The 14781-nt window shown below is 36.0% G+C and overlaps 1 protein-coding gene across 2 annotated transcripts in view; it reads right to left on the bottom strand.

The window, feature by feature from the left end:
• Positions 1 to 287: 287 nt before the first annotated feature.
• The window catches only part of INTS6 (integrator complex subunit 6), a 39088-nt gene continuing 24594 nt past the window's right edge, over positions 288 to 14781 (bottom strand). The window contains exons 7-19 of one of the 2 annotated variants that reach the window (XM_071448538.1): positions 14128 to 14253; positions 13125 to 13279; positions 10206 to 10358; positions 9938 to 10070; positions 9352 to 9446; positions 8851 to 8961; positions 7064 to 7279; positions 6829 to 6955; positions 5462 to 5604; positions 4658 to 4892; positions 3557 to 3928; positions 3016 to 3109; positions 288 to 870 (exon numbers count right to left, since the gene is read on the bottom strand). In XM_071448538.1, the coding sequence (XP_071304639.1) occupies positions 777 to 870; positions 3016 to 3109; positions 3557 to 3928; positions 4658 to 4892; positions 5462 to 5604; positions 6829 to 6955; positions 7064 to 7279; positions 8851 to 8961; positions 9352 to 9446; positions 9938 to 10070; positions 10206 to 10358; positions 13125 to 13279; positions 14128 to 14253 (2054 nt within the window). In that variant the 3' untranslated portion in view covers positions 288 to 776. The remainder of the gene's footprint in view (positions 871 to 3015; positions 3110 to 3556; positions 3929 to 4657; positions 4893 to 5461; positions 5605 to 6828; positions 6956 to 7063; positions 7280 to 8850; positions 8962 to 9351; positions 9447 to 9937; positions 10071 to 10205; positions 10359 to 13124; positions 13280 to 14127; positions 14254 to 14781) is intronic. The other variant, XM_071448539.1, reaches the window with a different exon arrangement.

The following is a 14781-nucleotide window of genomic DNA, read 5'->3' as shown; positions in this document are numbered from 1 at the left end:
CTGCTTTACTGCACTGTATCCCTGAATAAAACCACAGGGTTTGTCATGGCTACAGATGTGCTTATAAAACATCACTTTGTTATGCTGGCCACCAAAAGTGCAAAGTACACAAGATATACTGCAGCTGCAATTCAGCATTATCTCTCTTTCACTCATTCTGATTAAGAGCAGAACATCCAGTGATACAAACCCACTGTTCAGTCTTTAACACTGATAACAGAACACAAGCTCTGGAAAGGGAAGGCAAAACAAATAATTTCGATAAAAACTATACTCAAACCTACACAAAGATTAAAATAGAGATTTTATTGATGGAATAACAAAAGTGCTTTTCTTAAATATTTTTCAAAATACATTTATACAACTTACAATAATATATCCAAAATAACTGTATATACAAAATATTACCTTGTTTAATGTATGTGCTTTTTACTTTTTGAAAATTACAAAGCAACTTTTTGGCAAAGTTCAACCTTAAGAGGTGATAGTTTTGAAGGTTAGATTAAGAAAAATAGAACCCGAGGGCAAGTGACACTTATGTCCATGACAAGCAAGAAGTTCTCAATTTAGTTAAATAAAAATGTTTTTGTGGTATTTTTCACATTACAAAAATAACAGAAGTGAAGAAAAAAAAAAGGATGATTGATACTTCTCATCATTTTATTGAGCAGCTTCTCATTCTTTCAGGTACAGGAACTTGAGATAAGAGTGCATGTCAAAAATGAATGCAAGTAAGAACAGCAGTGCCCTGCTGTGGTTCTCCCATGTGCAGTTTCTTAGCTGCTCTTGATATGGTTGACCTGATTGGATCTGCGATGGATTTCTTCCAGAAAACTCTCAAGCTGTTCTATCAGCATTCGTTTTTTAAACCTGGATTTAAAAGAAAGCATTACAATGGATACACAGAGTAATACATGAAACATCATTGACAAAACTTTAACTGAACTCTGGAAACTTCAGTTATTACTTCAGGAGCAGTGCATGATGAGGTATACACATACCTTATTTGTATACATACACCGTCTCCTAACATTCTGCTAAACCACTAACTTGCTTTTCCATTTGCTGAATACAAAACTACATTTACAAGAGTTTATTGTAGCTGAACATCACTCAGCTACCTCAGAAATCCAGGAAAAAGACAGTTAAAGAGTTTGTTGCTTCCAGAAGTGAAGTTCTGAAGTACAGAAATAAAATACACATCAAAAGAACTATAATCCTAAAGTTGGCAAACAGCTTTTAGGGATTATTTGCATGCCTTCATGATGCATTCACCCAAGTTAACAAAGCTGGTACTGGTGGAGGAACAGCCATTACACAGTGCAAAGCAGATTTCCTGACAAACAACACAAGTTAAAACTTTGAGAAAGAAATTAAAGGAAAATACAGGCATCCAAACTTCATACCTCTGGAGTCTCTGCAGCTCTATTCCAATCAGTTGTATAAATTTGATCAGTAGGCCATTCTGTCACCTCTGCTTACACCCCTATCTCAGGAAGTACAACTCCTAGCTGTTTCCAGCCAAACCCTCCCCCTTGCAACATTTCTGCACTTCTGAGAAGCCACTTCTGACCAATGCTTTGGTAGCCATATGTGTGTTCAAAGACAAGCAGCAATGAAAATATTTTGAACTATATCCCAAGTTCAGTCCTGTGACGTCACTAAACCCCAGCAGAAGCCTCTAGTTCCAGTCAGGCATCCTGGTCCATGCCCTTGGCTCACAGAGACATGGTACCTCTCCTGATTTCCAGATCACAAGCCTCTCACAATCCCTGATGCATCCAAGAGCAACACTCAACCACTGCCAAATTTTGTAGAATTGTCAACTAAAGATAGCTGGAATAAAGAGACTGTGTAAGAGAAATTAGAGTTACAGGTCATCTTAAAAGCCTAATTTTACAGCACAAAAATTCCAACCCCACTAAGGGCTGCCACAAACTCCAAGAGTAACAGTATTGTTATGGTGTGCTGTGACAGTGAGGAAGAACATTTGGACCATACAGAACAACTCTGACAGGCAATGCAAAAATCAAGCAAAAGCACAATACAGCAATGGTTGCTATAGGAAAAGTACATTCTACATAAATTTACATGTCCCACTGAGCTGGCAATAGAAGGCTGGAGGATCTGTATCAATGTCCAACAAGCAGCATACCTTGAGAGGCATGGTTTTCTCCTAAAATTATTTTGGTTTTAATAATGAAATTTGCTTACTGCCACAGGAAAAGAGCTGACCACTACAAAACATATTAGAGAATAAGAAGCAGCTACTCTTTGAGGTTTCCAAAGTAAGCCTCAAAGTTCTGGTTATATTTACAATCCCTGCAAGATCCTGGAATTGCTCATTCCCTGCAACTCAAACACTACTGGTTCTAATACATTTTTCCTTTTTTCCCTCTCAGTAAGCATGTAGAAAGCTAAGTATGGACAGTCTAAAGATACTGTAAGGAACAGTTTCTACCTGGATGAAAAACACAGGGTTTAAATCCTTATCAAGTCACTCTTCTTCAGAGAAAAGCCACTTCCATTTCCAAAGTCTCAGACAGGACTACGCTATCTCTGAATGAAGTATGCTGAAGAGTAGAGACATATCTTTATGAGCATACCTGAACTTAAAAACTATTTTTAGGACAAGATTTTGAGCTGATGCTGTTTCTGAAAACCTAATTCCAAGTAACTGGCAGCTCCATTACATTTTCAAATTAGCAGCACACTCACCTGAACTTTAACTGGAATTATTTTTTTAAAGTTACCTTCTCTTTCTATACCATTGTCCATCTACATTTACAGGGATTTGGCAGTTACAGTTGCCAACATCTTTAAGCCAAAACCCAAGGGAAAAAGGTAAGCTTTTACAAACAACACCTCAAGAAGCTTATGCTTTTCTGCTCTTTCATGGGGAATTATTTACTTGCAGTGCAAAGCATTGTTTCAAACAATTGCATGATTGTCCAGCAATTATACATGGCACAACATGATGCAGTTTTGTAAGAATAATACAATCCTGTTACCTACCTTGAAGCTTCTTTTATAACATTCTGTAAAAATATCAGTCGGGTTTGTAAGCTTCCTTGCACATGCTTCAGCAAAAAGAAGATTCTTTCATATTCTTAAATGTCAAGAGAACAGAAACACCAGTTATTTAAAAGATGCCTACACAGATATCTGTTTTAATAGATTTGAGTGAAATGCAACATTCAATGTTTGTAAACTTTTAAGCTGTACCTCCTATCAACGGGAGAAAGAACATCTTATTTAATGAGAAAAAATATTAAAAAGTACATGATATTGCACCTTAGGATATTACTAACACCTATCAAGTTAATTCTAGTATTGATATAAAAAACATTACTTTCATGAACACTGATAAGTATAGCAATGTTTTAATAGACTCCTACAGTAAGTTTTTAGTAAAGGTTTTAAAACAAATCTTTTCAGCTTTAAATTTAATTTTGCTTCAGTCTCATGGTCCAGTACACTTCTAAAATAGTGATCTAACATGAATTCTTTGTTTAACTTTCATGCCAATTATCTGAAAGAAATTCAGTATACTTACTCCTTCCTGGTTTTCGGATCTCTTTCATAATTTGTGCTCTTAGCTCTATATTAATCTCTCTGGAACTCCTGCAGTGCATTGTTTTTTTCCCTTTGCTAGGTGAAGACATTGTCAAGTTCTCTTCTGGACTTTGCTCTTTACTACCTGATTCCTCGTGATTCTCCAAAAACCCATCAACATTCAAATTATTCCCTAAATGTTCATGGCCTACATCCTCTGTAGGAGCTGTTGGTCGATCCAAGGAATTGAATGGTGAAGAGGACAGTGAAAACTCTGAATCCACAGCATTTGGGAAAACATCTGATGAAAGGGGATCTGTACTGTGATTCTCAATGACATCATCAACTCCAACTTCATTATTTGTTTCCAATGCTGAAAAAAACAAAAATTACACTTGCTAGGTTTAAATTCCTTATCATTTCATACAAGTGAATGAGCCAGATCAGCATTAGACTCTTAAAACTATGCTCCAGCTCAGAGAGTGCACCGTACATGCCAGTCATAAGAAAGCTTGTTTGTGGATTATAACATTGAGCCTGTCACTATCTCCTGGCAATTAATGACTTTCAAAAAAAAAACACAGGTATATTATTTGTATAAAAAAAGGAAATTACTATGTGGACTACCAACAAAAGAAAAACTACCTGTAAAGAATGATTTTATGACATGGTGTCTTTCTCCCTTTAAATCAAACTAACCAAATTTACCTAACCAGTGAATAAGAGTTATACAGCCCCTCAGCTTCACACCCAGGAAGTGATTTCACTGCTCAAGAGCAAAATTCAAACTAACTTCATGCTGTGATACTTCTAGAGTATCTAAATTTCCAGGCAAAGGAAGAAAACTCTTCTCATTGTCTACACTGTCTCCTCAGGAGAGAGGAAATGCATTGTTTACACTTAGAAGTTATATGGAAGACTTCCATCCAAAGGACTATATGAACTCTGTAATTAGCCCCAGACACACATTTAAGTACTTTATTTTCAAGAGGGGGGGATAAAATTGCCATATTTCACAAATTAACCAGCAGGTTTTTTTACACAAATAAGCTTTTTCAGATAAATTAAAAACAAACTTTAAAGACTTCGAAGATTCACTTACTTTTGTGAATAGCAATGGGTTTAATAAGGTCAGGCTGTGCTTGTGCAATTGGTGTTGGGGGCCCTTTTCCTCCAATGTGGTTATTGACAACTGGAAGAGTTGGTGGTCGCCCTCTGAGCAGGGGGGACATACAACGTCGTCTTTTTGGAATCCCTTGCATATTTGGTTCTCCAGGTCTTTTATGTTTATTCTGAGGTCCTGATACAAATTCATCTGCTTCATCTATCATCATTCCCTGAAATTAATTTAACAGGAAGAATTCTTAAGCTTCACACCAAAACCACGTAACATAAGGTACAATAAATGCTCTGACATTACACTAATGTTTAGCATGTGTAAGAGTTACATACAACATGCCATTATGTTTGGAATTCCAAATTGTCAACCAAGACCAGATAAATGTGCTTAAGGCCCTTATCCAGCAGTCTGCCAGGTAAGGTAGGGGAGTGGGCCACCAAACTGCCTTTTCAGTAGTTGCAAAAGACTCACATATTTAATACAAGGCCTCTAAATGTTACTGGCAGTTTGGTCAATTCTAAGAGATTTGGATAAAAGCGACAGCCAAGACACTCAACTTTGAGACAAATATTTCAGTTATAATACAATTTAGAGACATAATACTGATTTCCCAATAAAGGATGCCCTCCATAAGATACTACTGATCAAAGAACAACTGAGGCAGTTTGCAGCCATTTCTTTTACAAGTATTTGAAAGGGTTTCTCCAACAGACCACTCAAAGAACAACATAGGCAGTAACAGACACATAAAAGCACATGTTTTAAAAAGCTTTACAGAAAAGTCACCTTTTTGTCCAATTTGAATGGATTGCCAAATGTATGAAGCCTTCGTGGTTGATCAGGATCAAGTTCTCGGAGTGGAGAAGGAATTTGTTTTAGATACTCCTGGTAGTTTCCCATTTGTGCTATAGGTACACTGTGAACTTGATCTGTTATAACAGAGGAGTTAATTAATACACAGTACTGCTCACATTATGAGAATTTAGTCTATACCCATTTCATATCTCCAGTGTTCAGACTTATGATATGCATTAACAAAACAGGTGTACAAAGCTCACCATTTTTCTTGTCTAACTGGTATTTATAACACTTCAGGGGACTTGCTCAAAAGAATCAGTACATGTCTTGAGGATTTATCATTTTGACAACAAATAAGCCAAGGTGTCATGCACAGACGTTAGTTTTCCAATGTGTCCCAACTTTACAACAGAGCAATGGATGGAAAAACAGACTAGGAATAAATTAGAACTAAAACGTTACTACAAACAAAAGATATTTTAAAGCAAAGGAGGAATACCATGCTGCACACAGCTTTTACATAACTTTGTCCAATTTTAGCAATCCAAAACTTAATTGTCAAGGCCAGCATTTTCCCAGAGCAAGGGTGACTTTTGATCACTGTAAATCAACAAACTCTTAAAAAACCATAGGAGCTGACTTTAAACTTGTTCTAGTTTTAGAATTGCCAAGCCTTGATCTGGAAAAAAATACAAAAAAAAATTCCTAAGATGAGTTAATCCTCCTCCCTGAAGAACAACTACTCTGACAAAGTGATAATGTAATGTGGAATGTACAGATGTTAATCTGACCTAAGTAGTGGCACCACTAACCCAGCACAAGCTTTCACTTGCATTGCCCTTCTCAATCTGCTTATTTCAACATCTTTGGTTAAATGCCACAAAGCAGTTCCAGAAGACACAGGAAAAAAGGTAAAGGAATAAATTAGTGACTACTGAACCATTTGCTGTCGGCTCAACAGGCAAAAACAATCACAGTGGCAGCATCCAGTGAGCTAGCTTACTTTCCCACTGCTCATAATCCACTTCTACTGAGAGAGATCATAATGTTCAGAACTGGCCTTTGATTTTATCAGATACATCCATGAAAGTCAGGAAAAACAGTGAACAAAGAACCTTCTGTAAGCGCCCAAGTCCCCTCACATGGTCCTAAGGATAAAGCAGTGAATCAGCAATCTTCTGTTCTCACCGTTTTTTCTTCCAATAAGGTAAGGATAAAGCATATTAAAAAAAAATCCATGCAGTTTAATGCCAAGAGCAGACATCCACCAAGTTTTAAAGAACTACATTATTTGTTACATTGTTTTTTAGCAATGATCACACCACAGGCAGACAAAATATAAATTGTTATCTAACCTTCATCTTGTCCTTTGAGGAACTTGCAAGTACTCTTCAATAAATTAGATCTCATTCGTGTTAACTGATCCAAAAGATTTCTTCTGGGTATGTCATAAGCATTTCTAAATGTCTGAGGTTTCAAATCCTATGGTTCCAGTAAATGAAATTCCAATTAATGCCACGTAAGAAACAATATCTAGCATTTCAATGGAAGTATATTGAAAATAACAACATTACACACAGTGGTGCTTACCTTATTCAGCAAAGCTATTTGGAACCCAGCATACTCCTTCATATTGAGGTCTAGAGGTCTATGAGGAATTTCCCCAGTAATCCCCTGTAGCAGATGTTGAAAATCGTTCCTATGTGCCATAGACAGGTTGTGTGATCTGCTTCTGACCTTAATTCCAGTCTCTTGCGCTACCTTTTTGCCTACAGAGCCAATGACTCTATCGGACTCTATTTTGGCCTTAATTTGAAATAAATAAATAAATAAAATTGACAATATGCTCTTAAAAGGATTAGTCAGACTTATTCATTTTAAATTCCTACCTACAAGATTCAACAAAGTGCTAACACACTATGATGACCATAACCAGGCTGAGTGCTTAAGGAGTGCTTAATACATAACCACTTAATGCCTACTACAGTTTTAAATATAGTGAACAGTTTTCTGCATATTTCTCCTCTGCTGCCCATTAGAGTATCTAAGCACCAATATGCATGCAATGCTTTTATTTTCATAAAATGCCATCATTTGACCAGTAATTCTCTGCAGATCTATCTGTACTCGTATGCTGTTCAGCTGTTCCTGTAGAGAACAGTCACAACTCACAAGACTGATTTTCCCACAACAGTAGTTGCAATCAGTCACTCAATCGTATCAACTTTTTTAAAGCTCAATTCAAATGGTCACAACATTTAAAAATCTGAAATATATGAAAATAACCAACTGGTTAACCAGACAGACCTAGCCCCCAATATTATGTTAGATTTGTACCAAAATTAAACGTGTTCATAAATGCCAGCGTTTTGACAGAATACAGTGAAAAGAGCCAAAAAGAATTTAGTAATACAACTGCCAATTTTGGTTTTGCAATTCCACATAAATTTATAGACTACTCAAAAATTTGAGTATGTATTGAGAATACTGAGTCTTTACTGGCAGGGCCTGTCAGAAGTTACAAAAGCTTTAACTACAATTTGCAGTGCATGTCATTTCATCTTAGAGGAGTCCAAGATGTCTAGGCTGAGACATCAGTTCACAGATTAGTGAGCAATATGACTACAATTTACCAGGATATGCTCTAGACTTTAAGACATTTGCTTCTTCAAATAATCATTTATGTTTTAAGAAAAAGCAGGTCCATAAAACTCATTACCTAAGTTACAAGTACTTGGCACTACTGTTCCTTGAAGTTTCAAGTTTACTTTTTTTTATCTTGAACACAAAGCTAAACATGCACAGTTCAAAAGTGGAGGTAGCAGGGCAGAAATGCTTTAGCTGGTGCAGGAGCCTAGTCAAAGATTCAGGCACTATTCTGAACAGTCAGCAATTTCAAGCAGTCACTTGACATTTCTACATCTGTATCATTATAAGATATTCTGTTATGCCAGTTATCTTATTTACTGAACACTTTCCACTTCATACCACAAGTCAAAGAAAGAACACTTTGATTCTGATGCATCAAGCACAAATCCCTATTTCCTGAAAAACACTAACACATCTTCAAAGACAACATTGGTTTTTTTGGACAAAAGTATGTTAACACTCTGCTAAGTGAAAATGCTCCTTAAATAGGAAAAAACCTCAACTTGTACTTCCTATCTGTCTCTATGTAGTTCAGTTTATAAAGGCTGTATTTAAATGTTGCATTTTCCTTCAGTTGAAAAACCAAAATTATTTTTTGGTAATTGCTTATGGCAAAGTATTAACTTGGTATTTCTGCTCTTTTTTCCTACAAAGCCACTGAACTTGAGTATTTTAAGATTATCCTGCTATTAGAGTAAGTTTTTACTGGTCTTTTGCTTCAACATTACCTGCTGACTCAACTTTTTGAGATATGAAATGACACTGTAACTAAGTCCATATTCCACATTGTCAGCTATAAGGTTTGGTGCTCCCATCATTCTCACAGCTTTCTTCAAAGGCTGAAACATGGAATATATTGCATGGTCATATTTAACTTTATACATACTTCAATTAACTGTACCCATTTCAAATAGAACCTGAGGTTCTGAAAGTTCAAAAAGAACAACAACAAAAAAAGACACTCAGGGCATCATTTTTTGTTGTTTTAAAATAGTTCAATTAATACACAATCAGTTAACAAAAATATCATTTATATGCCCAGTCCCAGTGTATTATGAAATTAAGAAAATTCATGTCTCAAGCCTCCCACAGGACTCCAGTGAAAACACTCACTATGTATGAAGTTTAACTATTCTCTCTTAAATTAATACTGATTCTACTTAAAATAGAGACTACATCCATAGTGGAAAGACAACTATAATCCAGAAATTTTAACACAGTCATCTTACCCCAAGATAATAAGGAGGCATTGTCTTCAAATAGCTTTCAAATGACTGACGCCATTTCAGCGTAGGCTTTGCCTTGTGTACTTTAAACAAGTCATCTAATGGTTATAAAAAAAGCAAAGCAAAACAAAATGAAAGGCATGTCTAGATAGCATTGCATCTTTTTTTTTCCTAAAAAATAAAATTCTAGTTAAAGAAACTCTTGAAGAAATGCAAATTCCTCCATGATTAAACTACTATCTACAAATCAACATATATACAACTAAGCCAAGCACATACAAGATTAATGCTGCAGCCAAAAATAGAACCTGATAAATTATCAAATTTAATTGGTATTGAGACAACAGATTAAGAAAAATACCTCTTAATGAAAGTGAGATCAAAACATACATGCAAATGATGATTGAGAAATCATCTTACACACTGAGTCTGAGTCATGAAGGCCAGACAATTGGAGACAAGTGAAGCTACTGATTGTACCTTTCTCCAGGTATTATTAATACTGGCATTAACTGCAGTAATCTATTTAGATTATATCAATGTTTCAATTACCTACCACATAAGCAAATTTGTATGAAGTGGTATTTACCTAGCAGTGGAAGCAGGACTGGGTAATTGTAAGGCATCACAAATAAATTCACACAATTCAGCGCTGTACTAGCTTTCAAGTAACCAAAAGGATGACCAAGTTCACTGTATTTTGCACTATTGCTCACATACACCTGCAATAAAACACATTACATTGGATTTACGCTCCAAGTATTGTGTTCTGAGACTTTACATTCTATTTGATTATAGAATAAGATATATGAAAAACAGCGTTCCATAGACTTCAATTCAGCATGCATTCTACTTGCCTGCCAGCAGGTCTGAGGGGATTTTCTTTCCAGGATAAACTGGGTCAGTGGTGAAGGTTCTAATTCATATTTATCAAAAGGCAGTTTGTCAATGACCATCGGTTCACAGTCAGTACAGGAAAATTTCACCACAGGATGAGATGTGCGAGGTGGCTAAACAAAGTATTCCACTGTTAATAAGGCTGCACAACAATTAAAATACATTTGTGCTATGACAACTGAAGCAATACAGATCCTTTTGAAAACACATGTATTTAGGGAACCTACTCAATACAGGATTCATTTACTGTTAATGAGTCCTAAGCAATTTATGTTAGCACTGCCTTATTCTGAAGGAATCTTGTTTTCTAAATAAACGACAATTACTTCACATAGTAAGTCTAGAGCAATACGCAACTAAGACTTCTTGCATTTACCCAAAAGCTGAACAAATGGGAGTAAGTCCTAGTGGGGACAAAAAACATCCTCAGTGCTACTCGAGGACATGTCCATTTTCATTCCCTACAGAAGCAAGTGCTGTACTTCTGCATTTGCTGACTTTGCCAGGAGCTTTTCCTTCTTGGCAAATTTAACAGCTACAAAATTCAAACAATTATAAAGATCAAGAGTAGAGTGAATTCAGAAAAAAACAAACCTTAAAAACTCACATTTTAACTAGGCCTGAGAAAAAAAAATATTTCAATTCCAGAAATTTCAGTGTTTGGATTTTTTAAATCTTTTTACTAATCACAGGAAAAAGGCCTTTGTGTTTCAAGTTTCAACTGTAAGTTAACAACTTGAAATTTCTTTTGCCAAAAGGGTGAGCAGATTTTCAATGTGATGAAAATTGGAGCTGTACACTTTCCATTGAAGGGAGGAATATAAGCTGTTGTACTTAATCTGAGCCTTTCCCCAAGGCCACTAGAATCTGAGTAAGAGCTCAATTGGGAAGCCTCCTTCCATTTACTCTATTTACAAAAAAGTAACTCACAAATACACAAGATGAAACAGAGAAACAAAAGGTCTCTTGGACCATCATACCACTTCACATTGAAAGCAATTCTTTTATGTCTAAGCTCTAGACTCTCCGTTTTAAGATAAGCCACCCAAACAAGTTATCTGCCAAGAGAGCTGGTCTTGCTTTGAATGTCTCTACCCTGAGGAAGGTGGGCTCTCCAACTGGACACCAAACAGGAGGCCCAACCAAATGGACAAAGAACAGCTCTTCAAAGAATATGACTAAAAAATAGTTGTGGTGGAGTTTCTGACCAAGCCACCAAGGTCAGACTATGAATAAAAAGGCTGCAAAAGAAATTGACTACTCAGACTTGAGAAGTCCAATAATCCTTTGCTGGACAGCAGACCTATTTTTACCTCTGAGCAGCTGAAGCAGCCATTTACATGTTGATCTGCCAGCATAATTATTAGCAGACCTTCATATACATTTAAGAAAGCCTTAGTGGTGTCATTAGCCACAGTTCTCATGATAGAACTGTTTGAGACCACTCCACTGTAGATCAGGTAACAGGCAGGCAAAGTCAAGTATTCAACTATGAACTCTTAGGCAGACAAGATATGCTACATACACACACACTGATTACAACATATGCTGTGTTTGAACACTACTGTTAGAACAGTACTGAAATACAAGTCTTGAAATGCCATCAGCAACTTAGCTCCCCAACACTGCATGAGAAAGGTACAACTCAGAACTTCAATTGATGTCAACAAGAATTCAGCTGTACATGACAGTGCTTCATAGTTATGAGAGTTATACACACTACAACAGAAAAAAATCTCATCTTTTTGCCATTTGAGTAAGTCAACTTCAGGCTTTTCAAAGATTTCATTCAACAACTCTTCACTTGGCAAGATCTATTTTATCAATCTTGATTAAGATCTGGAATAGCAAACTGTACAGACTCTACACAGCAAATGGAGGCAGATATGCTACTGACAGCGATGACAAAGAATACACAGGATCAGCTTTCCTACAAAACAGCCTTCAAATATTCACTACATAATGACATCTTGGTTTTTTAAATGACTACAGAAAATCTACTTTTATTAATATATGCTTTCAGTTCAGAAGGACATCCATAGCCTTTAATCAATGTGGTCACAGCTGCCAAATACATCCAAACCTGTAAATATGACTAAAATTTCATAATCACTCCTCAAAAACCTGGATTTCAAACAACTTCATCTGTTTTATAACCAAGAGATAAAATTTATAAGAAGTTCAGTGAGTATTAGTCAGCACATCCGTTTCATATCAAAAACCCAGAAGTATTCAACAGAAGTCATCATGAAATGTAGGTAACCATTACACAACTGCAGGATTTCTACTTTAATGATTTCAAGTATAAACAGAAACACAAAAATGCATTATACTATACTAATGACTAGTTCTCAGACAAAAAAGCAGTGGCATACATTCTTTTGTGAAAAAGAAACAAATTAATCCTTAATAAATTAATTTAAAAGCTGAGGTTTTCTCAGTTTGGATAAATTGAAGTTGTGGCTATACTGCACAATAGCAGACAAAATTATATTCACTTGGTAGAATGAAAGAACTACCACAGCGATTCAAGTTGTCAAGATCATACTATCTTTTATTAATAACCTCTAAGGCAATAGAATTTGATAGGCTTTTACCAAGTGCCACCATTTGATATTTAACAGGGTTCTAACAAACACTTACATGTTTTGGGTCAAAAATCTGTTACAAGCAGTTTCCTAATGCTTCAAAGTTACTAAAAAGAAAACCCCATGTTATTTGCTCATCAGTAGTTTATAGGCTTGCACGCATCACTCCTTGGGTCACACTGCTTCCACATTTGCTACAATGCAATACATACGTCAAGATTTGAAAAAAAATCAGAATAGGAAATACTGGAATATTCCTGCATGCACAAACCCTTTATCTTCAGTACATACCAGTGTTGGAGAATTTTGATCTGGCCAAAAAGATTCAGGAACAGGCCAATGACCTATAGGAACCCCAGTTTTAGGGTTTGGTCTGACATAGATAAGTTTGTGACAGCTGTGCCAAGGTTGGGGTCCAAAGGGTCTGGATATCTCCATCTGCCCATCTACAGAAGAAAAAGGCTTTGCGTCAAAATAGTGTTAAAACTCAAGAACAATAGTAAATAACTTCTGTGAAGAGTTAAAGATTTATAAACCCAGGGAATTAATTAATTATTAATTAATTATTAATCCTGCAGTTAATATTATTTCTAAGAATAGCAGATAGTTGTCAGTAAGCATGCCTGCAAAAACACAAACTGAGAAACCAAATAAGCATTGGATGTTTACAGGATGAAAGCCTAGAAAGACAGTTATCTAGAACCCTTCATTATAATGTTTCTTTTTCCTCCATTGTCATTAACAGAACCTTCAAATTCAAGCATTAAAGTCATACATGACTAATACTGCCAGAATTTTTATTGCAGCAATGTAAAATTTAAAAAAAACTCACAAACTTCTCAGTAACATCCAAAGACAGACCTAGCTAAGCCATTTAGAATGAGAAATTAATGCCACACAGGTGTACTTGCTATTTTAACTCTTACCACAGGCACTTTAATACACTGAAGAAAAAAGGATAAGCCCAGGTCTTTCCATATCATGTTATTTACATTCCTAGCTGGTTGAAAACTGCTTAAAACATATAAATCCCTTTAACTATGCCTGACATGAATAAATACATTTAAGATAACCTGAGTGGTTTGACCAAATGCAGAATGTCTGGCAGCTACAGCCAGTATTTTGAGATACTACAAAGTTTCAGACTTAACAGTTAAGTCCTTTTTGTACTTAAGTGTTGCAAATTGCAATCATTTCCCTTTTGACTTGACATCTACTATATTAAGTTCACTAAGTTGCATTGATGACAGTCATCCCTGTTATTTGATACCACAGCGTAAAAAATTCCAAGTACCATCAATTGGTGAGGGATCTGGTCCAGCTTTTTCAAAATTTATTACCACTCCACTTTGCACTTTTTGCACCAATGACTCAAGACATTGATTCAGCATTCTTGGAGAGCACACACAATATGATCGACCTAGAACGAAACAATCAGAGTTAAACCTCTTCAGTGTTTCTGCCTTTATTTTAACTAGGATCATAGAAAACTGTTCAACCACCACACACATTGATTTATGTATGGATCACTGATTTAGAGCTTCTCCTGAACACTCCCTCTTTTTAAGCAGCAAGGCAGACTAGTGAAGCACTGACAAGTGCCTCATTGGAAATGTTTGTATTTTAGACCCTTAATGACTATCTCAAATTCTTGGTTTCATTCGTGGAAAATGGGCTCCCCCTTGTGACAGACATCAACACTTAAAGTGTCCACAAATTTCAGTCAAAGCACTTGCCAGTACAGCCTACATACAGTCAGAAAGCAGCAAATCCTTTCGGAATACTTTTCAAAGCTCTTCATTTCCTCTCTATCACACCCTCTCTGATGCACTAGAAGAATACTTTTAAAACTTAATAAACTCAATGCCTGAATTTGATCTGGAATATAATTGCTAAGATATTAACAATATGATCTGTAACTGGGAAAGGTACCAATTCTGCAGAATAA

Source organism: Agelaius tricolor, unplaced genomic scaffold (genome assembly GCF_023055355.1).
Source record: "Agelaius tricolor isolate 1412-34295 unplaced genomic scaffold, bAgeTri1.0.p SCAF_26, whole genome shotgun sequence".
Classification (NCBI taxonomy): domain Eukaryota; kingdom Metazoa; phylum Chordata; class Aves; order Passeriformes; family Icteridae; genus Agelaius; species Agelaius tricolor.
This window is presented reverse-complemented; position numbering and strand designations above follow the sequence as displayed.